Source organism: Castanea sativa, chromosome 7, assembly GCF_040712315.1.
Source record: "Castanea sativa cultivar Marrone di Chiusa Pesio chromosome 7, ASM4071231v1".
NCBI lineage: Eukaryota > Viridiplantae > Streptophyta > Magnoliopsida > Fagales > Fagaceae > Castanea > Castanea sativa.
Window position 1 is genome coordinate 40,139,423 of NC_134019.1, and position 27,603 is coordinate 40,167,025.

General features: G+C 35.6%; 4 protein-coding genes across 4 annotated transcripts; all 4 read left to right on the plus strand.

Moving 5' to 3' along the window:
- Positions 1-1,196: 1,196 nt before the first annotated feature.
- Positions 1,197-7,282, plus strand: LOC142642954 (putative magnesium transporter NIPA6). The gene is made up of 9 exons (XM_075817419.1): positions 1,197-1,721; positions 3,233-3,289; positions 3,399-3,489; positions 3,590-3,750; positions 3,897-4,024; positions 4,174-4,311; positions 5,138-5,230; positions 5,349-5,466; positions 6,755-7,282. The coding sequence occupies exons 1-9, from the start codon at positions 1,598-1,600 to the stop codon at positions 6,847-6,849; spliced, it is 1,005 nt and encodes a 334-aa protein (XP_075673534.1). The 5' UTR covers positions 1,197-1,597; the 3' UTR covers positions 6,850-7,282.
- Positions 7,283-10,892: 3,610 nt separating this feature from the next.
- LOC142643035 (eukaryotic translation initiation factor 4B3) lies at positions 10,893-14,215 on the plus strand. Its single transcript, XM_075817557.1, has 2 exons — positions 10,893-12,117; positions 13,852-14,215. The coding sequence occupies exons 1-2, from the start codon at positions 10,994-10,996 to the stop codon at positions 13,925-13,927; spliced, it is 1,200 nt and encodes a 399-aa protein (XP_075673672.1). The 5' UTR covers positions 10,893-10,993; the 3' UTR covers positions 13,928-14,215.
- Positions 14,216-19,910: 5,695 nt separating this feature from the next.
- On the plus strand, positions 19,911-23,300 carry LOC142642815 (uncharacterized). Its single transcript, XM_075817242.1, has 3 exons — positions 19,911-20,166; positions 20,787-21,282; positions 22,595-23,300. The coding sequence occupies exons 1-3, from the start codon at positions 20,016-20,018 to the stop codon at positions 22,944-22,946; spliced, it is 999 nt and encodes a 332-aa protein (XP_075673357.1). The 5' UTR covers positions 19,911-20,015; the 3' UTR covers positions 22,947-23,300.
- Positions 23,301-25,640: 2,340 nt separating this feature from the next.
- Positions 25,641-27,009, plus strand: LOC142644454 (uncharacterized). The gene is made up of 3 exons (XM_075819065.1): positions 25,641-25,949; positions 26,025-26,410; positions 26,535-27,009. The coding sequence occupies exons 1-3, from the start codon at positions 25,641-25,643 to the stop codon at positions 27,007-27,009; spliced, it is 1,170 nt and encodes a 389-aa protein (XP_075675180.1).
- The last annotated feature ends 594 nt before the right edge of the window (positions 27,010-27,603 follow it).

Genomic DNA, 27,603 nt, shown 5'->3' on the forward strand with positions numbered 1-27,603 from the left:
AAAATCAATTTGCAATGGGAATTTCGAATGAGAAACCAGACACTATTTCACTCTTGTAAAAGCATATAAAAAAGTTTTTATTCATGTGATCTTTCTCGGTTACAATTCTCACTCTATGTGTTTATCTCTTTGTATTTTTTTGTGTCTTTCTTCTTTCTTCCTTTTTATATGAGTCAACTCCTTCTTTTTTATATTTTGTCCTTATCCACTTGGATAACTTCTGATTTTATCGATATTTTCTTTCTTAGTTTTTCATCATAAATGGAGCTTTCTAGGGCTTCTTCTTATTGTTTAGGCGTCCGTTTGGATAACTTTTGATCTTATTGGACTCTCTTTTTTTGGTTATTCATCATGAATGAAGAATTTTGGTCTTTTTTACTGTTCAGGCTAGGTTTTGTGCATTAAATGCGGTGATGCCAGGCAGGTAACCTTCATTTAATGCAGGGGTTGTTGTGTAATCATCTAGAAGTCTCAGATAGCTTCCTTGGTGAAGTTGATCTTCTCGGAGACTTACCTTGGTAGTTCGAACGCTACTTCGAAATTAGGCTAGGACTTACCTTGGTAGTTCGGACACTACCTCAAAAATAGGCTAGGAAGGGAATTGGGCCTGATCAATAGTTTGAGGATTTGTATCTATTAGGATTAGAATGCGTTGGTCCGTGTTGGATTTGTTTCTTACATTTAGGCCAATACTTGAAATGGGTCCAATAGTTATCCCGTTATAACCAGGTCAATGTTTACCCCCACTACAATGTTTAATATATTTATAATATTCTAGAAAGGTTACTTTGGTCTTTTCACAACATCAGTAACAATCTTTTCGAAAAAAAAAAAAAATCAGCAAAAATCATATGGACCAACCAGTGAGCTCGAAGCCTCGAACCACATCATGACTAGACTAACCTCAAAAATTACAAAAACAAAATAATATCTTTTTTTTGGTTAAAAAAATACAAACAAAATAATTAGCAATAATAAGCAAAATACCAAAAAGTAGTAGTACTAGTATGGTAAAGTACACACGCTTTCGTAGTATTCACTTCCGGCACAAATCAAAACCCACACGAAACCTGCCACGTGGCTAAAACGTCAAATCAGCGGCGCTGAGGCCGGGTGCAAATTGGGAAAAACAAACCGCTAAACACGGAATCAGAGGAAGCTTCCAACAACACGACGCGTTGTTTGAGTTTGAGTTTGAGTTTGAGTTCGGAGTGAGACTATGAGAGAGAGAGAGAATTTCGCTTCGTGGAGAAGTAGAAGACTTTTTTTTAGATCTCTCTCTCAAACTATAAAATCTCTATAAAAAAGCAATGTAATTTATTTAAATATATATATTTTTTCTATTTATTTTGATTGGGTTTCAGAAACTCAGAACTCGTTGAGTCACACTCTCTACCGAGTCGCCGGGTTGCAAAGTCAGAAAATCATCAAAGTCAAAAAAACACAGAAATTCTCTTTTTGTTTGTTTTTAAGGTAAAGGGTATCCGAGGTTTCTCTTTTTTTTTGGCGGGAAAAATTGGAGCTATACTTTGATTCTTTTACTTATAATTCTCTGACCTAGAGAGAGAGAGAGAGAGAGAGAGAGAGAGAGAGAGAGATGGGAATGTCAGACAATGCGAAAGGGCTGATACTAGCGGTGGCGTCGAGTGTGTTCATTGGGACGAGCTTCATCTTGAAGAAGAAAGGTCTTAAACAAGCTGGTTCCACTGGTACTCGTGCAGGTTTGTCATTTTTTTATTTTATTTTTTTGTTTATTCAATTGGGTATTTGGAAGTTTGTATCGGATCTCTATGGAGTGTTTGTTTGGCGGAGAAATCGGTGAATTTAGTTTGGATTGAATTTCAATGTATTTTAGTTTTTAGATGCATTGTGTGTTTGTGTTTGATATAGAGGTTTTGTTTGATTTTGGTTTTTGAAGTTTGAATCTTTGTATTTGATAGGAAAGAAAGATTCATTTTTTTTTTCACTGATTGAAGTTGGTAGTGTTGGGATTTTAATTACCGAGAAATACTGTCAGACACATCGGAGTGTAAATGTAGAGTGTGAAAGTTGTTGGATTTCGAGGTGGGTTTCTTTTTTAAATAGTAAATTGCTGTTAACTAAGAAAAAATGTTTGTTTGTTTGTTTTTTTTTTTAAAATTTTTTTTAATGTCAAATGGCATTTCCTCATGTTTCTAACAATTATTTCCAGGTTTTAAATCCCCATCTTCTACATAAAACGTTTCATAAAAGAAATATATATTGAGCACACTGATAGAGCTATCGGAATGTGTAGAAAATTGGAGCCAGTTGCTTTGGTTAGGCAGTAATGAGTGGCTTCTAATGGGTTCTGAACTATTAGGCCCCAGTGGCTAGAAGGGTTATTGAAGAACTATTGTATTGCTATTGGGGTAGTCTGTTTTGTAATACCCAGTTGAGATTGATTCATGGAAAGTTGAGAGGAAGAGGAGGAGAGTTAAAATGAGAGGGAAATGCTTGAAGTTTCTTGTTGCTATTATTGTCCTTGATCTGTCCAGTGTCAAATAGGAATGAAAGCTGTATGTTTTCTGGGGCCACTCATGTCATTGCTTTTTTTTTTTGCATGTGGACCGTGTGTCCAGTTCAGCACTGGATTGGATAGGAGCTATGCCCTTGTCTTTAAATTGTCGTTATCGACTTTCTTGTTTTTGTTGTTTCTAAATGAGGTTGTCAATGCCTATTTCGCTGTGTGCAATTATGAAGTTGTCATGTTTCTTTGACATTTTACTCCAAAAAACGTTTTCCTGTTCTGCCTGTTTATTGTTTGTATCCTGATATATCTCAGTTATGAAAAACCAAAAATCTAGTTGCCTGTCTATTCAAGTGAGTCATGAATAAGGAACTGTTAGTGACTAAACTATAGTCGTTTGATAGAGTAAAATTTTAAGATATAAATTTCAAAATATGTTAGAAATATACAATATGATGGGTTAAACACTAAACAGAAGTTACCGCTTACCATTGTTCTCATGAATTGAGGAAAAGGATATTAAACTTGGAATGCATTAAGGTTTAGTTTCAATATGTTTGACAGTAGCAAAATTCTGAATTAATTATCAAACACAAATTTTCACTTATTAAAAGATAGAAAGCTAGTATTGTTGAATAGCTTATTGTAATGCTGTTATGTTATGTGCTGTCAATCCTAGAGTTTATTGAGGTTATGTATGCCTTTTGTTTCCTGTAACTGACTTTTGTTTCTTTACTAATGTAGGAGTAGGAGGTTATACTTATTTGCTAGAGCCACTTTGGTGGGCAGGCATGGTGACAAGTAAGTTCAGCAATAGTGATCTTACTCTCTCTCTCTCTCCTCTTTGAAATGGTAGGCAGAATTGTATAATAGCTTTGATCTTATACTTTAATATTTCTGGACAATATAGTGATCGTTGGAGAGGTTGCAAACTTTGTGGCTTATGTCTATGCTCCAGCAGTTCTAGTAACCCCACTTGGTGCACTGAGTATAATTATCAGGTAAATGCCAATTTGAGATTTTCTTATATGTGGTAATTTCATATGGGAAACTGTTTGAACTTTGTTTCATAGCTTATATATTTGATTAATATGTGTGCAGTGCTGTTTTGGCTCACTTCTTGTTGAAGGAACGCCTGCAGAAGATGGGTGTTGTAGGATGTGTATCCTGCATTGTGGGATCAGTTATAATTGTAATCCATGCACCTCAGGAGCACACTCCAAGTTCTGTACAAGAAATCTGGATCTTGGCGACACAACCAGGTATATACAAATGTGTGCGTGTCTATAGTTTAGACCCCCCCCCCCTTTTTTTTTTTTTTTTTTTCTATCTTTGATGTTATTTGTGATTGACTGTTTATATTCTTGAGATTACTAATTGTTTTCCCTTTCCGTTTCTCTTTCAACAGCCTTTCTAATATATGTTGTAGCTTCACTTTCAATAGTGCTGGCCTTTATTTTGCACTTTGAACCTCGCTGTGGGCAGACAAATATACTAATCTACTTGGGAATTTGTTCTTTAATGGGTTCACTTACGGTAAAATTTTGTTTTTATCAGAAGGTTATCTATTATATATTGTACTATGTCATCAAGTTCCTATGGCATTTAAATTTCACAATGTAGTATTAATAATTTAATACCATCCTAATAATTTATCTTTGAAACCTTCCTGCATTTTGATTCAGGTTGTAAGCATAAAGGCCATTGGAATTGCAATTAAGCTTACATTGGAGGGAGTAAGTCAAATAGCTTATCCTCAGACTTGGTTTTTTTTCACTGTAGCGGTCATCTGCGTCATTACACAATTAAATTACCTGAACAAGGTGAGTATGGTGTTATCATTGTTGGCAGTGGTACTATTCTCTGGTTGGATTTATATCTGTACGTGTAAAAACCAGTGTTGCTTTTGGAGTGACTAATCATCTCGTGCTAGGAAATCAAATTTCTACCTACTGTGCATGCTATAATTATTTGGCATATGAAAAATTATATATAAGATATGTCAAATCCAAGTTGATTACTTGCTTTCCCTAGGAGAGGGCTTGAATGTTACTCTTATTTTTATTAAAGTCTTCAAGCTAGAATGTAGTGGTCAGACAACCTTGGTGTGATAGCAAGCACCCTTCATCCAAGCAAATGTGTCACAGGTTTGAGTTCGGGAATTAGCCTCTCTAAAGATTGGGGATAAGGTTGTCACTGAATACAGGAGTCTTGGATCAAGCATTCATAATTTTCAACCGTATTTATATTTGAATGTCAATTAATGGCATGAGTCATATGTCTGGAGCCTTAATGATCTGTGTCAATTTTCTGTCCTTCAAATTTATACACACAACTGTAAATTGGTCACATAAGACTGTAAGTTGGCTCCAATTAGGCATTCTGCGTATGCACCTGTCTGCTCTCGTCCTTAAGGTTTTCCAGTGAAATCATACCTCTGTTAATGCAAAATATTGAATACATTGATGCCACTTCATAGAAACTTAAGTTTCTAAATAGTGTATGCTACTTAGATGGCTATTCCATCAATATGAGTTGGTTTTCAGGCTTTCTTTTAGTCCAAGTCTGTGTAGAAGTTTTTTTAATACCATGCCAATTGAAAGGGCCAGTTTCTCATGTTTGCTGATGTTTCTGGCATCTTAATTTCAGGCATTGGACACATTCGATGCAGCAATTGTTTCTCCAGTATATTATGTAATGTTCACAACTCTGACTATCATTGCTAGTGCCATAATGTTCAAGGTAGATATCTCAAACATATCCTGAATTATGCTTCTGATGCTACATGATGCTTTTATAATTTGCATACATTACTGAGAAATGGTGAGCTGTAATCTTTTTCTTCTTGTATATTGTGCAGGATTGGTCAGGTCAGACTGTCAGCAGCATTGCCTCTGAGATATGTGGATTCCTCACTGTGCTTTCAGGAACAATCATACTTCATGCGACCAGAGAACAGGAGCCACGTCCTGCTCTAGGTAATTTAACTTAATTATTCCAAAAATGCTTTTATTACCTTTGATTTGATACAGATCTAATCTATCATAGTTGATATGTTCTTGTGACCCTTTCAATATCTCCTTGGAACTCCATTTAACGTTAATAACTCAAACCCTTATACATCATTTAGTAAAACTTAAGCATTGACAGTTTCAAGAAGTATACACGAATTAGACCATACGTGTTGGCACAAACCATGAGGATGTCAGAAATGAAACTTGATTTCTGCATAATCTATATCACCCTTGGACTGATGCCAATTGATTTTTTTGACTCTGACGAAACTTGCATTTGATCCCAACAAGGTCTGATAGTAAACCCTACCAAAGAGAGAAACTGACCTGGATAGTGGAAAATTCATAGTGTGTATTTTACAAGTAAAGATACAGACTCTCTGTATTCATTGGAAATAGTGGTTGGATTAGCATATTGAGTGGATTCCTCACAAGGAGGCCTTTTGAGATTACAGAAAACCAAATTATTGCTTATGGACCGCAAGCTTTTTATCCTACCTAAGGTCCTGGTGGTAATTCTGGGTTGTTTAGAAAGAGGGTTTTCATCTTTTTCTTTCTTTTAAAAAAAAAAAAATATATTTTTCGGGTATGACTGCACCTATAGTTTGCGTGGATGGTGGGTCCTGTTGTGCCTTCTTAAATGTACTTGTTTGTCAAGGAACAGGACTGAATTATTTTTTAGAATTATGGGTAATCTTCAAGATATATATAGGTAAATACTTATTTGACCACAATGGGGTAGTACCCTCATCTACTTGTCCTCTTTCTTTGGAACTGGTAATTGTAAATTAAGCTGCTGTCTTGGACTGGGGCTAGATCCTGATTGGTTGTGGGGTTCCCCATGCCTGTCTGGGTGATGAATGTTATCTCAGAACTGCAGATGTTATTATTAGAATAATATAACAGGCTATCTCCTTTTGTGGCTCATTAACAGTGTGGCCAATTATCTACCTACCTAATCTTGATAATTTTTACACCAGTTTTAATCATAGAATTTATCCTGGATGGAGCAACTGATGGTGTGCTGATTTTCTGTAATAATTTTTGTTGTTACCTTTTTTTCTGGTACATTGGTTGGGATCCTTAATACCTTAAAAAACTGTTGTGCCTGTTTTTTAAATGAAATCCTCCTAGAGCTGTCCTCCGTACAATCTTAAAGATAGAATAAGAACTCATAATTGTTTACAAAGTGGGGGTTTTATTGCCTCATCAAGCCTTTAGTTTATGATGGTACTTTTTCTATTAACTGCAGGGACTGTAACGTGGTACGTTAGTGAGGATTCAGTGAAGAGTTTTGAAGATGAACATTTGATCACCATACGTAATTCAGAAGGTCTTGAGCAATGAGTTTTTCTTGCAAGAGAAATTATCCACTGGCCACGGCGCCGAAGTAACCTGCAACTTGTTAAGATATTGCTTGTGCAGAATGATGAGCTCCTCATTTTCTCTAGACAAACCTTGGGATATCAATAGTTGGTTGCAACATATCTTCCCTTGTTCATGAGAAGCCAGGGGACAAGGTCCTTGGAATGCCTGAATCTATGGGCGATGCGCCATATTTTTTTCACTCAAAATGGGGGTTGGAGCTGTATTAGCATTCAGCAGAAGTGGAGATACCTAAAATGAGCTCATGGCAGGTTTCATCATCTATAATAAACAGTTCATGATTTTTTGCTGTACATATTGATGGTTCAGTTGAGGGTTTAACTCGTTCGATTCTTTTTTCACTTTTGAGTTTGTTTAATTTAGTGTTTTTTACTTGATCAATTTTCAGCATAAAGTACTGCGATCGATTAATTAATAGTAACATAGTTAAAGGATCGAATACAATGCCAATTGAATTGGCAAAACCAACTGGATGAGCTTGTTAGGATTATGCATCACGTTGTGGTTTGAACTTTAAAGCTGTGGAGCAGCAATAATTATAGATATAATATATATGTATCGTCACTTTTACAACATATGGATCACATGATTTTATGTTGGATCCATAGACTAAAAGAGAGATAATGCATATGCCATATGCCCCATGCATGATATACATTCTCATGGATTAGGCTGCAGGAATTTTCTCTTTGCGAATTTCAAATTTTGGCAAGAACTCAACTTGACCCATTTTTTGATTTGTTGGTGGTAGATGCGCTGGTGCATACTTTGACTGTAAAATTTTTCATAGTTTTTATTTGTTTCCGTTTTTTTGTTTTGTTTTGTTTTTTGTTTTTTGTTTTCTGTGGAGAAGAAGTTCACATTCAGAGCTAAACATGACAAAGCAAACAAATTTCATTATCAAATTAACGGTTAAGCAATGCTTTAGTCCCTAAACTGTCTTTTGTGGCCCTTGTCCTTAGTTCTCCTTTAAGGTGACCTCAGCATATATTCTTGATACAAAAATGGACTCCATTAATTTGTGAAATCTTAAGCAATATATTTGTGAGTAATTGTAAAATTAATCATGACAAGTTTTACACCATCTCAATTCTCTCTTGATTAGCTGCATAATTCCAAGATTAAATTTTGGAAAGGTGGTAGTCAAAAGTTGCATAAAACAAAGTGGTTTTTGAAGCTTATAGATTGCTAGTTCTAAATTTAGTTTACTTATCAAAAAAAAAAAGTTCTAAATTTAGTTTATTCCCATTTTATATTAAAAAGTTATTAAAAAAGGGATCTTTTACCCTCGTTTTGGATTTCGGAGAGAATGAGAAAGGGGATGAAGGTTTCTCTTTGCCATTGTGAACTCTCCAAATAGCAATGCCTGATGTGATATGATCTCATCGTCTTATTAGCTAGTTATGGCAAGAACTTAGTAGTTTAAGATGAATAATATAAAATAGATATGTGGTGGTATCTGTTTAGTGTGGGTGTGGTTATAAGGGATGAAAAAGGTTTGCTAATAATTGGTGCTTTGAGCAAAGTAAGAAAGGATGGTTTATGATGCAGAGGAAATTGAAGCAATTCCAGTAGCGGGAGCAATAATAAATTGTATCGGGAATGTTGTTTGGGATGTGATTCTAGAAGGCAATTTCTCTAACAACTGTGTGAGTGTCCAAGGAAACGAATACATCTAAGAAGGGACAAATTCTTGATGAAGCAAAGGAGCAACCATAGACAATTTAGGAGGTGAGAAGTGCATCATGTAAGTTGGAGGGCAAAGAAAGTTGCCTACTTTTTGGGTAATATCTACCCCACATATAGAAGATGTGACCCTTTGAGTGATTGGATAATGGATGTACTGAACTCCATGGCTTACGGACATCCAATATGATGTGATGCAAGTGAATGAATAAAATACCTATATTTTTTTCATTAAAAAGATGGTACTCATTAAAGTTGTATTAAATATACTAAAATAACTTCATATTTTATGAGATTGAGAGAATGATAACGCATGCAGTGTCTTAAAAGCATAAAAAGTGATTGCAACATATTGCATTAAATGTTTCTTTATTAAATTTCTTATGACACCCGTTAGTCGGATCCTAAAAAAAGAAAAAAAAAAAGAAGAAGAAGAAGAAGAAGAAGCAATTACCTTTAGCTTGAGGAATAAGCTTTATTGGGAATGTTGATGTCTGGGATGTAATTCTAGAAAGTAGCAATTCTCCAACAATTGTGTAAGCATCCATCCAACAAACCAAATCTATCTAGAGTGGGACACGTTCTTGATGAAGCAAAGCATAGCCTTGGACAATTTAGGAGGTGGGAAGTGCAAAATATAGGTAAGAGAGGTAACAAAGTTATCCGATGCTTGGCAAGATATATCAACATGTAGAAGACACGAGTGCTTGGATAAAGGATATACCAAATTTCTTGGTAACACACATCAAATCTAATGCAATGCATGTTAATGAATACAATGCTTATATATATTTTTACATTAATAGGAAAAAAAGAAGATAAGCAATTGATAACAATATAGTATAAGTGCGTTGAGTAAACTTCTTTTTTTGGACAACTCATTGATTGAATTTATAATTATGCATTCATCTTAACGATTGAAAATCAAGAGCTTCCTAAACTAAAAAAAAAAAAAAATTGGATTTAACTCTATCTAGAGCACCTCCTACTATTTACATATAGATCTACGTATAATAGATAGTGTGGTAGAAAGGTGCATCCAGTTCTTCCTTACTATGTATTGTATTGGATCTATATACCGCTGATTCCATCCAGTCCACTCATTTCATTTAAGACTTGGAATTAGAATCCCTTTTCATTTTTTCAATCATTGATAAGAACTAATAAATAACTCAAGTTTCATTCAAATGAATCATTTTTAGGTTTATACTACACTTATATTTGAGAAACATACTTGCCCCATTAGCATGCATATAACGGAGCAACCAGCCCCCTTCAACATCTCTCATAACGTGTTCTACATTGTTGAAAGCTAGATCCACATGAAGTATTATTATTATTTTAAAAAGTTTTAATTAAAAATGACACAATTATTAACTAAATAAATAAATAAACATGCAATAATATTCTTATAGTCCGTGTGGATTGAAAGGGAGGAAGAGGAAGTAGAGTAGAGTAGAGTAGATTGATCCAAAATTTGTTTATTTTCAGTCAACTCTACTCTACTCCCCATCATTTTCTTCTTCCTCCCTTCAAGTGCTTCTTGTTTTTTATTAGAGTTACCACCAAACAAGTTTAACAATATATATAATTTTTAAATGTTAATATAATAAGAAAAATTAAGGGTTGTAAAACTTCCACACTTAAGAATGTGGATAGCTATTTTTAAACCTAACCAAAAAAAAAAAAAACCCCAATAAATTGAAAAGGAGAGGATTACAAATTTTTGTGTGGGGCTCAATCTTAAATCTTAAAAAGGGAAAGAATAGACATTTTTTTTTAGTGTTTTTAAGACCACAACTCTTGACTACAACTTTTTTGTGATAGACTACAAATGATTGTCTATCACTTACACATAAACTTATCATTTTTTTTTAGATTTTACTAATGCGTGTTAGAATGTTATATATTAATAAACTATTTTAAGAAATTTTTTATGAGCAATTGAAAACACAAACTTTTTTGTCAACTCTTCATAAATTTTTTTTTCTAAAATTGATTGATGATGTGTGCCTAACCCTTCTTTGTCACTTTTCGTAATAATTTTTTTTTCCAAAAGAATAATAAAAAGATTTGATCATTGTTGTTCAGAACAAAAATCAAACCGAATGTTCTTATTCGACTCCATACAACTAAAAATAAACTAAAAAAAAAAAAAATCTTAACAAGAATCTACTTTTTTCCATCCTCTGAAAGATTACGCAGACATAAAAGCTCACATCACAACCGTCCATTCCATCATCCAAATCAAAATCTCCTGACATTGAATCTCCACCGTCCGATCCACTCCCACTATATATATAAAACCCTCAAACCCCCTTTCCTTTTTCTCTTCGCTATCAACAAACAAACCAAAACCAAAACGCAAACGCAAACCCAAATCCTTCGAACAAACACACCGCGAAAAAGCACGCAGACAATGGCGGCAACAGTGTCTCCATGGGCCAAACCAGGCGCGTGGGCTCTAGACGCCGAGCAACACGACGAGGAAGAGCTTCTCCAACAGCAGCAGCAGCAGCTGAATTCCGCGATTCACGCCGAGCCGCTCGCGGATTTTCCTTCGCTTTCGGCGGCGGCGGCTTCGGCTCCGGCCAAGTCGAAGAAGAAGAAGGGTCAGACTCTGTCTTTGGCGGAGTTCAGTACTTACAAGCCGGGCCAAGCTCAGCAAAAGCAGTCTCAGCAGCAGCCGAAGGGTTTGACGACTGAGGAACTTTTGGCTCTCCCTACTGGACCGCGCCAGCGGACCGAGGAAGAAATCGAGCGCGATCGAACCCGGCTCGGCGGCGGCTTCAGATCTTATGGCTCGAGTAACGGGGACTCGGGTTCTCGCTGGGGGTCTTCTAGGGTTTCCGATGAGGGGAGGAGGAATCGGGAGTCGAATCGGGAGCCGTTGGGGCCGTCTCGGGCTGATGAGACCGACGATTGGGGCGCCGCGAAGAAAACTTCGATCGGAGCCAACGGTTTCGATCGGAGGGAGAGAGGAGGAGGAGAGAGAGGGGGAGAGAGAGGGGGTTTCTTCAATTCGCAGTCGCGGGCGGATGATTCGAACAATTGGGGGTCGAGCAAGGCGTTTGTGCCGACGGAGGGGCGGAGGTTTAGCTCGGAGAGGAAGGTGGTGGGGTTTGCCTCTAATGGCGGCGCCGATTCGTCGGAGAATTGGGGGAGGAACAAGAAGGAGGAGAGTGTGGCTGCTGGTGGTGATAGGCCGAGGCTGAATTTGCAGCCGAGGACTTTACCTGTTGTGAATGTTGAGAAGCAGCAGGAGGGAGAGGAGACGGAGTCTAAGGTTTTTGTACCGGTGGCGGCTGCGCCGCGTTCTGTGAATCCGTTTGGGGCGGCGAGGCCGAGGGAGGATGTGCTGGCGGAGAAAGGGCAGGATTGGAAGAAGATTGATGAGCAACTGGAGGCTGTGAAGATTAAGGAGACTGCGCCGGAGAAGTTGGACAGGAGGAGGTCGTTCGGGCTTGGGAGTGGTCGGGGGGAGGATCGGACTGAGAGGACTTGGAGGAAGCCGGATTCACCGGTGGAGAGTCGTCCCCAGAGGTTTGTTGAATTAGCTGTATTGGTTTAGTTCATTGGATTGTGAAAGATTGTTACTTTGTTTGGTTTCTGATGCATACTGGTTTTTATTTAATTGTTTTGAATTATGTGAATGAAATAGCTTTTTGGGTACTGCTTGTTTACTGTTTGATTGGTGGAAGTATTGTTTTCCAGCTCAGTTAGCTTGAGAAAGTATTAGTTTCATCTGCTCTAGTAGTTCTTGAGAGAGAGAGAGAGAGAGAGAGAGAGAGAGAGAGAGAGAGAGAGAGGAGGCTGATGAGCTTTGGCTCAAGTGGTGCTTCCTTCTCCCATAAGAATGGGTGGAGGTTAAGGTTGCGGTTGTGGGTTCAAATCCTGTGTTTGTAACTTACAGCACCTACAACCAAGACTTAGTCCCAACACTTTGGTGTCAGCCATAGATGTGAATAGACTAATCACGGTCGCTACATGTATTCTTTCCTGCCATTATGTTCTATTCAAAGTCATCCTCTCTATCATGTACTTAATTGTTCGCAGAAGGAGGTTATGTGAATTATTAAAGAGAGTTGGTTCTTGCATTCTGATATAGTTGCAGGTTTATTCCACACCCACCCCCCCCTTGGTTCCTGTTTGTCAGAACATTTAGTGACTACCTTGAAGCAATGTGAGGAGAGCCTCTAGGGTTTTGGTGAACCAAAGTTTGAGGGATAAGATGCTATTGTATGCGAAAAGTACAACATGTGATGTTCATGAATTTATTATCTTGAAGATTGACATGTCGTCTGTTGTATTAGACATGTTTGTGTTTTGACTATGCTTGCTGTCACTTAGGTGCTGCTGATTGCTTTCTAGTGTCAACAGTCAGAAATCGTGCACCTTTTTTAGTTCAATGGTTTTTGATGCTAACTCTGGTTCGGGAATCTTATTACGTTTTTAAACCTGCTCTCTTATGAATGCATTGCATTTGATTAACGGACCATGCTTTCACTGCTTCTTGAGACATTTGACGCATGTTGGTAACATGATGAGGTATGGAGACATGAATGGACTAAATCTTTGTATTGTAGAGGGTGAAAATTGTAGGCTGTATGGGTTGGTCGTAATGTGAAACAAAATATTCATTGCTTTCAACATACGTGCTGTGTCTTTTGAGCTATTGCCTATTGTGTCTTCTTGTCAACTGATACACCATTGCTGCATGAAAGATGGTTGATCTACTTTTCAGCTATGAACCTGTGTTTTTGGCCCTTTGAGACACCTCTTTACGTTGATCCTTACATATTCACATGCATACAGATTGGAAGTATTTAAATTTCTGCTCTAAACTGAAAGTTTCTTTGGAGAACCTCACAAGATTCATGAGTATAAGAAGTTGATGTCTTATATGTTGGTTGGTTTTTTGCCCACTGAAAATTGCGGAGTGTTGTAATTGTTTCTGATTTTGATGTAGCAGGAAAAAGTAGGACAGGCTTTGGACAACCTTGCTCGTGACATCTATGCAAATATGCAATATATTATGCATGGCCATTTCCCTCTCTATCTCTCTCTCTGTCTCTCCCCCCCCCCTTCTAATACATATGTCAAGTGTGAGAGATATTACCGCATTAAATGCATGTAACTAGAAAACTAGGGAATATCTATTCATGGTTTTCAGAAGATTAAGTTATTGAGCTTGCTCCATATTGCTTTCATTACATATTTGCTGCAACCTGATGACTAATTTTACTTTATTATTAATTTGTTTTCTTTTGGGTGCAGTGCTGAGAAAATTGAGAATGGTGAGAATGTTGAGAATGGCGAGAATGTTGAGAATGGTGTCGGTGAAGAAAATTGAGGTGATCTTACATGCGATGCTGTAGTTTGACAGAGACACTGAAATTGTGAGAAGCTTTTGGTTAATGAGATGCTTTATTTTTTCTTAGGTTAATTTGTATCCTGTTTTTGGGTGTTCTGCCGTGAATGTCACTGTTGAACAGTATGGAGACAATTTTGGTAGGCTTTTTAAAGTACTGACATTAGTTTGGCCTAAATGGCTTTGTTTGTAGTAGGTTTTGCAACTCAGATCCATCTGTGTTATTCAAATTATTATTTACAATTAAATTTTGTTCTCGTATGTTAATCACGTGTGTGGATTTCGGTTCAGTTGTTTTGAAACAGTGACTAAATAAATTAAGAGATTATACGTGTGTTACGTATGGATGTTATCCCTTTAAGTGTTACTACTGTTTATGAGCATTTTATTTTGTTTATTACACTTTGTAGAAGAAATTGTCCTATTTTTATGCTATGAGAATTGAGAATTGGAATTGGTCATAACCAGTTCCTCTTCTTGGGGAGTCGTTCTTTAACTAAAATCTATTATGGATGATCTTTCAGTGGGAAAGAAGGGACTTTGAATTTTAGGAGCAGCTCCTCGCTGGTAGCGTTTTTATGGCGCCGCATAGCGATACTTTCACTTGTCCCATGGGCCACATGGTGGTTTGGATGTTGAACTTGGATTAGGCTGTCCTAAGATGGATCAATTTTACTTGGAATGAAAGGCATGCTTGGCCCATGAGAACTCCCAACTTTACAAACCAGCCTTTCACAAATGATACAGCTCAAAGTTAAAAGGACGTCGTAATTTGTGTATGTTTATAGGGAGAAGTGAGTGTTAGAAGTTTTAGCGTAAGAGATGGTTAAATTACCATTTATTGAAATTTAAGTTGTTTACATGTAGATGTATTTTTATGTTTTTTTTTTTTTTTTTTTTTTAAATTTTTAAAGGAAAGAAACATAAAATTGGAACAAAATTATATATTTAGCCATATTTTTATCAAAGATATGTTACGGAACTCTAACTGAACTAATATTAGGTGGATAAAATGTCAAATTTCGTATCACATGTAGGCAGTCAACTCATCGGTGGGTAAATTGTAATTTACTTTAGAAGTTTTATAGTTTAATGGACACTTTTTAGTATTTTTAATAAAAATATTATTACTGAAATCCTTTCCAGTACTAGCTATTGAATTACACTCCTAAGTATTGAATTACACAAAAAAAAAGAAGAAGGAAATTACACAAAAAAAGGGAAAAAAAAAAGTGTTGAGATTCTTTTACATAGTTTGCGGTAATTATCAGAAATCTGATCGAACCGAAATAGCTGTTAGGTGGAAGGAACAAGCCAGCTGTTGGCTGGTATGTACTGTACACAGATTGTGGTTCAAGTGAACCCCCATGAATTGCTGGTAGAGGCATTATTATAGATTCCAATGGAAGTTAATGGGTTTTCAAGAATCTTCAGCATAAAGGAAAAAGGTTTGCAAGAATCATCGGGACCACCACCAGTGTGAAAGCTGAGCTACGGAGGCAATGGTTTGCATTTAGTCATTCAACTTGACGCTGAAGACGCGGAGATTGAGCAGAAGTTGTGGTTGATATAATTACATTCTCTCATTATGGTTTTGGAGGAGATCTTGAATAGATTTTTCCGCCATTAAATCAGCCACACTTATTACTGTACATATCGCACACTACAAGTATAAATACTTGTGAGGTGTAGGGGGTAAGGGCCGAAGTTCAAGTTTTTAAGAAAGACCTTCATATACCTATACACTTAAATAAGACTAGAGTAAAATTTCTATTTAAAAAAAAAAGAAAAAAAGAAGATCAGTCACACCTATGAAAAGTGAATAAGTGCATGAAATTTGTATGGGTGGTACCTCACAAAGAAAAAAGAAAAAAGAAAAAAGAAAAAAAACTCATAAAAGAGAAGCATTTGGTTTTCTTCAAGGAAAATATATCTCTAAAGTTAATAATATTTTGGATAAATTATATTTCAATTCTTAGAGTTTTGGGTAGAATTCACTTAAACCTTAAGCTCTCAACTAGTTTCATTTAAACCTCAAATTTTTTTTTTAATTGCAACCATTTAAACCTTTTGTTGCTATCCTTCTAATGTTGTTTGAGCACACATGACACAAATATGTTTAAATGAAATTTATCTAAACCTATAAGGTTTAAATATGTACGATATTCCTTCTCCTTGAGTAGCTACTAGCTAGTACCACAAATTTGCTTCTCTTCCAAAATAATAACCAGCCAAAGAAATTGTTTCTTTATGTGAAATAAAATAAAACTTAGTTTTAGAGTGATTTGTTTTGAACAAAGTATTTAATTTGGCCTAGTTTGGCCAATGAGAAGTCATGATTCATTCAGATCTATGAATCTTCAACTCGATCACAATCTTGGCTCTGTATGTTGATCAATACTAGTTTGGCCATTAGAATATTAATTTTCAACTTGATCACGAGCTCAACTACCTGCAAGTTGATCAAATTGAGCAATCAATATGGACTCTATATCCTTGCACCTCCTTAAGAATGTTTTGCCATAAACTAAAAATACACTTAATATATTTTGTGTACTTGTCATAGGAAATTGTAAAGCATAATTTTTGCCGAAACAAATAGATTATTGAGTTGTTTTATGGTTCCATTAATGAATCTCCTAACTTATACGATAGAGAATTTAAATGGACTTGGAAAGTCCAACGACACTTACAAAACACATAATTTTATAATTTGTCGGCTAAGTTGTGATTGGCGTGTGTAAATTTGTGTTTGTGGTAAACATACGTGAAAATGATATTAGATCAATTACAACTTACTACCTTAACATGTTTTGAAAAAAATGTGGATATAGCATAGCTCATTTTTTTAAATTTATCTTGGATACCAATTTATGTTCACAAGGACACGAGAATGGTCCCACATAGAAGGACCCAAAATGAAGTTTGAGTCTCATTATATATATCTGAGCATGTGCAATGTAGTTGAAAAGAGAGGTTATGGGGAATGGATTGTAGCACATGAGCACATCTTTGATCTCTCTAGCTAGCTAGGCTTTTCATCAATGCTTACTCCTACTTTGATGGCCAACTAATACCGCTACCTAAAGCGTCAAGTATTACGGCTATACAGCTGCCCACGTCTTGAACATATGAAAATGAGCACTGCCTTGAAGGAGTTAGGTGCGACACACTTCACAGTTCACAGTTCACACACCTTGCCATTTTCACCCTCACAGGCAGGGGCGGAACTACCCTTGGACGGTTGGACCGGGGGGGCTAATTTAAAAAAAAAAAAAAATATATGTATTAATTTTAGGAATTTTGTTCTATAAAATTACATTTTATTTCCCTTCAACAATATCATTGATTCTTTTAAGACTAATGTTATATTTACAAACTTTTTTATAACATTTTTACAAACTTTTTTGGCAGCAAATTTTTATTGATTCGCATATGGACATACCACTCACATCATTTTTTTACTTACCAATAACCATTTATTACATAAGTAATTTATAAAAAACTTATAGCATTTTCCTCATTTTAGTGACCATAAAAAATTTATAGATCTAAAATCTAAAACAAAATATACAAGCCAAAAAAAAAAAAAAAAGGCTCAACAACAAAAATTACGAGTAAAATTAAAAAAAAAATTAAGCTCAATTAACTAATTTTATCCAAAATAAATAACCTTGCCCTTTAAAAAAAATTATAAACAAAAATAATTTTGTTCTTACCTACAAAAAAAAAAAAAAAAAAATTTTAGCAGCTAAGTATCAGAATCAGAGGTTGAAATCACTGCACACAGTCAACAGTAAAACCGCCCCCCTAACCCAAAGTTCTGGCTCTGCCCCTGCTCACAAGTCACATCTTTTTGTTGACTTGATAATAAATCATTTAATGGGCATGCCTAATGTGTCAAGAATTAGCTAGGTTTACAAGAATTGATGGAATTTAAGGCTGTGGATATATGCTGCGTCACTCCCTACTAATATTTATGCTTTCTTAGCATAGATGAGTTTTGATAAGTAGTAATAAGATGACCTTAGGGCATTTGTTAATATACTATTTTAAGAAAGTTTGGATATCATTTTTATGTGACATAAAAATCTATTAAAAAAATTAGTTATTTTATTTTCCATAAATGTTTCTAAAAATATTTTTTAAACTAATGGGACATTGCTTTAACTTTTCCCTCAATTTTTTTGAGTTATGTTAACGGATGCATTTAAAGCATTTGTTAATAATAATTTTTGGAAAATTTTAATATTACTTTAATGAGAAATATAAAAAGATATAAAAAAATTTGTTTATTTTTTTTATTTGTCTTTAAAATGTTTTTAAAAATATTTCATAAACTAATACAGGTATCCCTTAATTTTTCTCAATTTTAATAAGCATAGAGTTAACGTGGTATGTGTTTTTCCATTTATGTATAGTTGGACTTTATTTTCCTTGTAAAGAGTAAAAATAATATTTAATACTAGCATATTTGATTCACTTTATGCTATGTTTTTTGATCACCCCAACAAATATACTCAGGGTATTAGAAGCTGGCATTCAATGGAGTTTTTTTTTAACAATTATATCTGTAGGGCCATGTGTGGTCCGTCCACTCCTTGATCATAAATTTGTCAATCTCTTTCAGACCAGTGTCGGTTCGTGATCAGAAAGAAATTAAATTTTGTTATCGTTAACTTTTACTCATTGAGTACATTATTGATTTGGCATTTCTTTGCGGTAAAAATTAAGATATTGATATTGGTTAAATCGTATTTCATGATCTCAATACCTTGCGGGTCATAGACATTAAATGCAAGGTGGAAATAGAAAGAAACAACTATTGTTTGGCATGCTACGTTACTAATAATGTGAACTAGTTTAAACACATTTTCATACATTTTAAATAACATTACATATATATCTATTTTCTACACGCTTTTTCATCCACACGTATATCAAAAACACCCAAATAACATAACTTAAACTACTCTCTCAAACACCCTCCTTAGTATTGACAAGGGTGCTATATCAATGAAGAATGACTACAAAATACAGGACCTATCTTAGAGGTTTTAAATCGCCACCAAAAACCCTAAAATTGTACCTACAGACCTATATAAAACCCTAAATCTACACCTGTAGACCTATATAGGCTATAGCAGTGGTTCTAACTAGTGCGATTGCACTGTTGTAATAGGATATTGAATGATGCAACTTGAGATTCCATGTAATAGGATATTGGAGGTGGATGTATGTTGTTTCAATGAATGAGCATGCAAGTTTGATATATGCTTAATAAATTGGTTACCATGTTAATAAGATTTGTTTGTGGCCCAGAAAGAGAGAGGTCTGGAAGGCAATAGAGAGATAATAATTCGTAAGAGGAAAATTGTTGTTTACATACATGTGAGTTATACAAAGGGTGGAAATACCATTACCACATGAATGAAAGGTAAAGAAATTGGGGAATTAATGTAACATAATTGGACCTAAACTTGTAAATTTAAGCTTTCGGTTAATCCACCCACTCCCACTTGTTAAAAAAAAAAAAATCTAAAAAAAAAATCTCTCTTTTGTTGTTGTTGTTGTTGCTGCTGCTCTACAAGACTTCCTCCTTATTCCCAACCAATTGCCTTACTAGGTGCCAAATATTCAACCACTGCAATTAAAACCTAAAGAATTTTAAGTCTCCTCCCTACATAATCTGAAATCTCCATCATGTATCGATTACATAAAACCAACAGGATCTTCATGACAATAAGTCATAAAAATTGAAAATAGCAGACCAATTTCTATGGCATGCAACATCTTCAAGGCAAGTCTATTACCCCCAATTACTAATCTTAAATGAAGTTCCGTACTACTTACAGTTCCCTCTAGTTTCAGTAGTTTTCATTTCAAATTTCCACGCGTCATTAAATGTAGGCAGTTGAGAGTTGAATATAACTACATAAGTATCTCATACTAGTGCTCTTTATTTACATCTGACTGTTCTGTGTGTATTGGTCACATTCTGATAACACCAAGCCTTCTCTTTTTAACTCTATTTTGCTTCATGGTCTCCTTCCACAGTTTCTAAACCTTCATGGATTTGCTAGAGAAGCTCTTTTTCATAGGTATCCTCATTCTTGCTGCAGCCATTGATGGAGCTCAGTCAGATGCCACGGTCACTGGCACCGTCTTCTGTGACCAGTGCAAAGATGGCCAAAGGTCCCTCTTTGATTATCCCATTTATGGTGAGATCCACAGCCCCTACCTACAACATTCTTCATTTATGTTTGAGATATTCTCTCCTGTACAATATTGTAGCATAAAATCTCTTTTATTTTGGCAGTTCCATATATTATACCCTTATTCAGTTAAACCAAGTCATCAATCTTGGATGGTATTAGAGGGCATACTTGTCATCTAATGCCATTTGGTGGATGGGGCTTGGACATTTGTTATGAGCCATTAAGTCCTCAATTGTGTAAGATTTCCCAATTGAGAAATAGTTCATGATTTACTTAAATAAAACTTAGGTGGTTGCATTGACAATACAATATAAATGGTATTATCTAAGGTCCTTTTGATACAACACACTCAAGGAATGTACTTAAATTTGACATTATGAATAATTTCTTGTTGACTTCCAAGTACACTTTAACAGTTTTAACCCCAAATAATATATATATATATATATATATATATATATATATATATATATATATATATATTTCTTGCTTTTGGTTTTGTTTTTAAGTGGTTGTGTTCCTTTTATGTTGTATTTATTAAAGAAGGGGCATATAACTTCTAGGAGACCATATATAACATAAGAATGTAATTTGAACTAAATAATACAGTTTGTTAAATGCAGGAATTAAAGTTACAGTTGCCTGTGCCAATAGTAATGGACAAGTCACAATGTCAAGGGAAGAGACTACAAATTGGTTTGGAAGCTATGCAATGAAGTTTGATGGTTCCCCGGACTTGAGTGGTTGTTATGCACAAGTATCTGGCAGTGGACAGGGTTCAACAGGTTGTGGTTCAGCTGCTGGACCTGCCCAAAATCTTAGACTCATGTTTAGGATGTTTGACATGGAAATGTATACAGTGGATCCTTTGCTTACTCAGCCTGCTCAGCCTATGTCATTTTGCCCAAGGTCAACTAACCCTGTGCCTGCACCGGTAACACCAGTGGTGTCTCCTCCGCCTTTCAAGCTTCCCCCAATGCCTGGACTGCCACCAATGCCTCCATTGCCATCATTGCCTCCATTGCCACCACTGCCTCCATTGCCGTCATTGCCTCCATTGCCACCACTGCCTCCAATGCCAACAATACCTTTCTCAGAAGCTTCAGCATGCCTACATGAGTAAGTTGACCACACTAAGGCTTTTACTTTTTAATCTTTGGCAATACGTAAGGGAGAAGAATTTCAACCTCAGTTGTTTTTATGGGTGAATTATCATTGAATTACAAAACTTTTGACAGCTTATTTTTACTAGTAAGATATTACAACATAATTGCATTAATAGTACATAATTACATCATGCTTGTTTAACCCAACACGACACTTAGTCCTTTCCATTTTGTCATGCAAAAATGGACAAATATCCTTTTAGATATAATTTTGAAAAATGCAAATTATATGTGGTATTACTTTATAACATATATAAAAACTAATTTTACACTTGGGATTTCATGTCCACTTATATATAGATTTAAGAAAATTTAATTTTTTTATTATCATAAAATGACCTTATTTTTGCAAGAAAGCTGACCAAGGTCTAAAGGTAAAACCTAGTTGCACAAAAATGCATCATATGTACAGTTATATACAACATCTCTCTTACATGATGTGGATCTCATAAGTCGTGGAGCCTCCACAATATGAGAGAAATACTGCATGTAACTAATAAATGACACACCAATTTTGTATGTACATGATAACTTACATATGCCCGGCTTCAAAGAGTATAACTACAGGTGTTTACCATGTACATGTGAGCACACGACAATTACCTTTGGTAAAATTCATGTGATAAAGAGATTTAAATATCTAAATCCGGCATCTCCCATTAGAAGCTAGAAGCCTAGAACCCACAAAGCAAATAATTGGACATGTGACTTCCTTTTTTTTTGGATTGAGGACTAGTGAATTCGTAACATATATAGTAACATCTTCAGCGAACAAAAGTAATATAGTAGCATCACTTGAGAGCATCACGAGGAACTTGTCATATAAATTTTCTTCTAGTAATTAAGGACAATTGTTTGTTGTTAGTTGGCTAGGGCATTGCTCCTGGTCATAAATTTGTTCACTTTCAGATTGAATTGAACATTTCCATTTTATGAACCTATTACTTGCTAGTTACTAGTAATGTTACTTTTAGGTTTCATGCAACTTTAATGTGATGGTTCTGAAGGTTTACTCCATTTTACATGAGGGGATGTAAAATTGATCTTAGATAGAGACCTACTTTTATAAAATGAAAATTCCGTTACCTCTAAATAATGCTTAAATATGTCAAGAGTCTTGTAATTCAGTGTTATCATCTAATTCTTTCACAAAGAGCATAGATTCAAATTATACTTCTTATTTTCTTCTTAGAAGGAAAAATAGGGCTTAAAAGTTAAATCTATTGTATGATCATGACCCATGATTGGTTTATGTGATTTCACAGCAATTGGACAATGCCTGAGTACAAGTGTTACTGGAGGGCAGTGAACCCAGACACAAAGGTAGCAGTTGCTTTTGGTTTGCTTGCGGCTAGAAGATATGGGACAGACATGACATTGTGGCAAGGCCTACAAGGAAGAGGAGACCCTTATAGGACTCTTCTAAGGGAAGGGACCACTGCTTTTCTCAACTCATATAATAGCCTTCAATTTCCATACAATGCAATTGGTGTGATCCAACGCATGAATTGGGCATTGATGGGCTCCAATCGAAATGTCCTTCTCACTGCACTGCGGTTCAGGAGAGCCAATTCTGGTCATGGACAAGTTTCATGCAAGTTCACCCCTTGCAAGTGATTCATTTCTTGGCATTATAGAATTTATATGTGGACTGCTTCAGATTGGGTTTATGTGGTTATATTATTTGTGGGTTTATACGTTTTATATTATTATTTTTCTCTCTCTAATAGTGCTTCTTGAACTGGTAAATTCTTGATATTCTGAGTAGTCAAGGGTTTTTTTTTTTTTTTCCATAGTTTTTATTAGTTAATAGAGGAATAAGGTTTTAGAAAGCCATATATCATGTTTGAGATGGGGGAAATAGTAAATGTTTCGTGATAGAAAGCCAGGGTGGATCCCCACTATATGTCTATATGGTACAATTTTTAAAGAGATTTTATCTTGATAAATCTATAATAATATTTATTTGTATGTTTTTAATTTAAGATGGTGATTAAAGATCCTCCAGGTGATCCAACTCTTTTCTTTTTAATCCAAACTCTCGCAAACTTTTGTCTATACAACATATTTCTCTTCAAAATATAGCACAATTTCTATCTTCATATTTAGTTTTGAGGTCAGGTTAATGAGTGCTTTTAAAATAATTGTTAATTAATTATCGGTAAACTTTTCCTTTATTTTTAAAATACACAGGCATATTTCAAATAAACCCTTTGAAACCATTGCGACATCACCACCAGCCTTTCTTTGGCCATGGAAATAACTAGCGTACCAAATTACCAATAAGGTTACATATAAGAACTTTTTTTTTCCCCAGAAATCTCCATCCATCTTTAATGGGTATTTTTACTATCTTGCATTAACCACTGCTATAAAGCCTGATGACGATACAGTTGACTATTGTATGCATGTTTCTTGGTTTTTAGAAGCATGTGAGAAAAACCAACTGGTGTGAACCGTGAAGAGGTTTACATAAATCCCATTTTAAATTTAGTACAGGAATTTGGATGTAAAAGAGAAGTCAACTTTTATTACATCAACTTTATATATCTGCCTTTTTGAGATGCAAGATGGTCTGCCTTGGTTATATACATTATCTTATTATTTTATAAGAAGTAACAACCAGCTGGTGTCAAGCCTATTTTACATACGTGCTCAATGGCATAATCCTTTTTTTGTTTCTTTTTTTCCCCCTTCTCCCTCTACCATGCTAGGACATTAAAATTGTTGTCACTACGTAACATGTTGCACTAGCCATGGATAATGTGTAAATATGGCATTTTAAATTGGGGACTGCACTAGGAAAGTGGGAGTTGCTGGGTTGCACCGACATGCCATTTTTGGCGATGTGTCGGCGTCCGACACGTGTCGGACACGGGAACCGGTACGATTTGCCGGACTCTGGTGTCCGAGCAATGTCTTTTTTTTTTTTTTTTTTTTTTTTTTTTTTTTTTTTTCGCTTCTCCGACATGGCGCCGACGCGGCTTCGACACGTCTGACACGCCAGCAGTGAAAAAAAGAAGAAGAAGGAAAATCACAGATTTTGACAGATGGACTTACCAATACCGTTGATTTCATGATATACCCTAAAACAAAAGTCTGAGAACTCATTTGCCCGAAACTCACATCTCAAACTCTCACTTCTTAGTTCTTAACCCACCGACCCTCCCTCTGATCTCCGCCCGCTGTGCTGCTGACCTCTGTCCCTCGCCGGAGCTAGATCGGGCCGATCGGCGAGCTCCATAGACGTTGACGCCATCCTTGTCCCTTTCGATCTCTCTCTCTCGGCGTGGACAACTCTAGTCCGACCTCTTTTTAAGCTTTTCTCTGTTTTTTTTTTTTGGGTGTTCTTTCAGATATTTGTTTGGCTGGTTGGGTGAATGGGATGGGTTGCTTTATTTAAGTTATAACTTACAACGTTTTTTTTTTAATCCCACTTTCACGGTCACTGTGTGACCGTGAGAGTGGGATATACTGGGATTTTGTTACATTATGTGCCATATGATATAATGTTGTTAGTTGTTACTGCCATAGTTTAATTTATTTATTAAAGTTAAATTACTTAAATATTGTAGGTGATTTACTAAAATGAATATTGAAAGTGAAAAATCAACTGAGTCAGTTGCTCTTCTATGGAAATATGTTACTAAGTTAGAAAAAGCAGCTGCTGGTGGTGGGAATGTTACTTTCAGATGTAACTATTGTGAAAAAACTTTTAAGGGGTCTTATTCAAGGGTGAAGGCACACTTGTTAAAACTGTCTAATTGTGGAATACAAACCATGTGGTAAGGTTGGAGATGAGTATCTAAATGAAATGCAAAAATTAGAAGATGCGTATGAGGAATCTTTGCGTAGATTGAAGAAGCCTAAGCTAGTGTCATTACCATTTGATTCTCCTAGTAGTCCTCATTTGGGTCCTACTCTCAGTAGTATAGCTACAAGTCATCCATTTTTCCAGAAAAAAAGGGGTTGGGAATCCTACTTTGGAGATGTGTTTTAACAATCAATGTCGAGAGCAATTAGATTCTCTTATTGGTAGGACATTTTATTTTACTGGTTTACCCTTTCACTTTGCTAAGAACCCGTATTGGATTGAGATGATCAAATTTGCATGTAATAATAATTTAGCGGGCTATATTCCTCCGGGTTACAATAAATTAAGAACAACTTTGTTGCATAAAGAGAAGGTACATATTGAGATTGAAATCAATTAAAGACACTTGGAAAGAAAGGGGTTTAAGCATAGTAAGTGATGGGTGGACAGATCCACAAAAAAGGCCACTTATCAATTTTATGTCTACATCAGAGAAAATGCCACTTTTTATCAAATTCATTGATGGTACCAAAGAGTACAAAGACAAGCACTTCATTTCTGATTTTTTTCTAAAGGTCATTGGTGAGGTTGGGCATACTCATGTTGTCCAAGTTATTACTGATAATGCATCTGTTATGAAAGCTGCAGGATCTATTGTTGAAGCTGAATATCCTCATATATTTTGGTCACCTTGTGTTGTGCATACCCTTAATTTGGCCTTGAGGAATATATGTGCACCTAAGAATTCTTTGCAGAATGAGGTTGCATATAATGAATGTAATTGGATTGCACAAGTTTCAGATGAGGTAACTTTCATTTGTATTTTTATCACAAATCATTCTATGAGATTAGCAATTTTTAATTCATTTTCCCCTTTGAAGTTACTTGCTGTTGCTGAAACCCGATTTGCTTCAATAATCATCATGCTTAAAAGATTGTTTCAAGTAAAACAGCATCTTCGAAATATGGTCATTAGTGAGGAATGGATGTCATATAGAGAAGATGATGTAGGAAAAGCTCAAACTGTGAGGGATTATGTTTTGAATGATTTGTGGTGGGACAAGGTTGCATATATTCTGAGATTCACAGGACCTATTTATGAGATGCTTCGAGTGGCTGACACGGATGCACCCATTCTCCATAAGGTGTATGAAATATGGGATTCCATGATAGAAAATGTGAAGAAAGAAATATACCGGCAGGAAGGCAAGGAAGAATATGAGGAGTCTCCATTCTATGATGTGGTAAATGCTATACTTATTGAACGGTGGACTAAAACTTGCACACCACTTCATTGCCTAGCCCACTCCTTGAATCCGAAGTAATTTTTCTATCTCTTTAATCTTTTTTTAAAAATATTCTTTAGGCATTTCTAATTTGCTTTTAACTAGGTATTATACTAATCAATGGCTTGAGGAAGTTAGAGGTCGTGTTGCGCCACACAAGGATGCTGAACTTTCTACGGAGAGAAACAAGTGCCTCAAAAGATTATTTCCTGATATTGATGATAGGAAGAATGTTACTATGGAGTTTGGTTTGTTTTCAGGAATTAGGGCTTATGATGATGATAACATGGATGATAGGTGGATCTTGGATCCAATGCTTTGGTGGTCAAATTATGGGTCCAGGTTGCCAATGCTTCAAACTTTAGCTCTAAAGCTTCTTGGACAGCCTTGCTCATCATCATGTGCTGAGAGGAATTGGAGTACATATGGCTTCATCCATTGTATGAGGAGGAATAGAATTACTCCTAAACGTGCTGAAGATTTAGTGTTTGTTCATTCTAATCTTCAGCTTCTTTCAAGGAGGAGAGAAGAGTACACTAAAGGAAACTCTAAGAAGTGGGACATTAGTGGAGATACTTGAAATGAACCATTTGGAGGACCTGGGTTGCTTGAGATTGCTTATCTCACACTAGATGAGCCAGAGATGGAGATAAGTCTTGTTGAGAATGATGACTATATTGATGACGACGATGATGTTGTTGTTCTGTGATCCTTTTATGTTTTTAGTTATCCTTTTATGTTTTTAGTTTGATATTGAACTTCTTGTTCTATGGTAATCTTGACAGTTTAAAGCTTGGTTTCCTTTTATGTTTCTAGTTTGATGTTGAATACTTGAATGTAGCCTATTTAAACTTTTGGTTTGTACTCTAAACATTTTATATATATTATTGTATTACTTTGGGTGTTAATTTGCTTATTTGTAGTTCTTACATAATTTAAATTTTAGATATAAATGTATTTTATGTCTAAAAATATTTAAAAAAATGCCTAAATATAAATTTTAATTAATTATTTAATTGCCGTGTCCATGCCGTGTCGTGTCCTTGTTTTTCAAAAATTGCCGTATCGCCATGTCCGTGTCCGTGTCCGTGTCCGTGCATCATAGGGGAGTTGTTGATTGTTAATACATTGTTCATAAGGGAATACAAATTTTGGGTGGGAGTGGATTGCCTGC

Coding starts and splice junctions, on each gene's coding strand:
- LOC142642954 (XM_075817419.1), top strand. CDS start 1,598: ATGGGAATGTCAGACAATGCGAAAGGGCTGATACTAGCGGTGGCGTCG. Junction 3,490..3,589: donor GCACTGAGTATAATTATCAG/GTAAATGCCAAT, acceptor ATATGTGTGCAG/TGCTGTTTTGGCTCACTTCT. Junction 4,025..4,173: donor CTTTAATGGGTTCACTTACG/GTAAAATTTTGT, acceptor ATTTTGATTCAG/GTTGTAAGCATAAAGGCCAT.
- LOC142643035 (XM_075817557.1), top strand. CDS start 10,994: ATGGCGGCAACAGTGTCTCCATGGGCCAAACCAGGCGCGTGGGCTCTA. Junction 12,118..13,851: donor GTGGAGAGTCGTCCCCAGAG/GTTTGTTGAATT, acceptor TTTTGGGTGCAG/TGCTGAGAAAATTGAGAATG.
- LOC142642815 (XM_075817242.1), top strand. CDS start 20,016: ATGGATTTGCTAGAGAAGCTCTTTTTCATAGGTATCCTCATTCTTGCT. Junction 20,167..20,786: donor CTTTGATTATCCCATTTATG/GTGAGATCCACA, acceptor TGTTAAATGCAG/GAATTAAAGTTACAGTTGCC. Junction 21,283..22,594: donor GCTTCAGCATGCCTACATGA/GTAAGTTGACCA, acceptor GTGATTTCACAG/CAATTGGACAATGCCTGAGT.
- LOC142644454 (XM_075819065.1), top strand. CDS start 25,641: ATGCCACTTTTTATCAAATTCATTGATGGTACCAAAGAGTACAAAGAC. Junction 25,950..26,024: donor TTGCACAAGTTTCAGATGAG/GTAACTTTCATT, acceptor TCCCCTTTGAAG/TTACTTGCTGTTGCTGAAAC. Junction 26,411..26,534: donor AATGCTATACTTATTGAACG/GTGGACTAAAAC, acceptor GCTTTTAACTAG/GTATTATACTAATCAATGGC.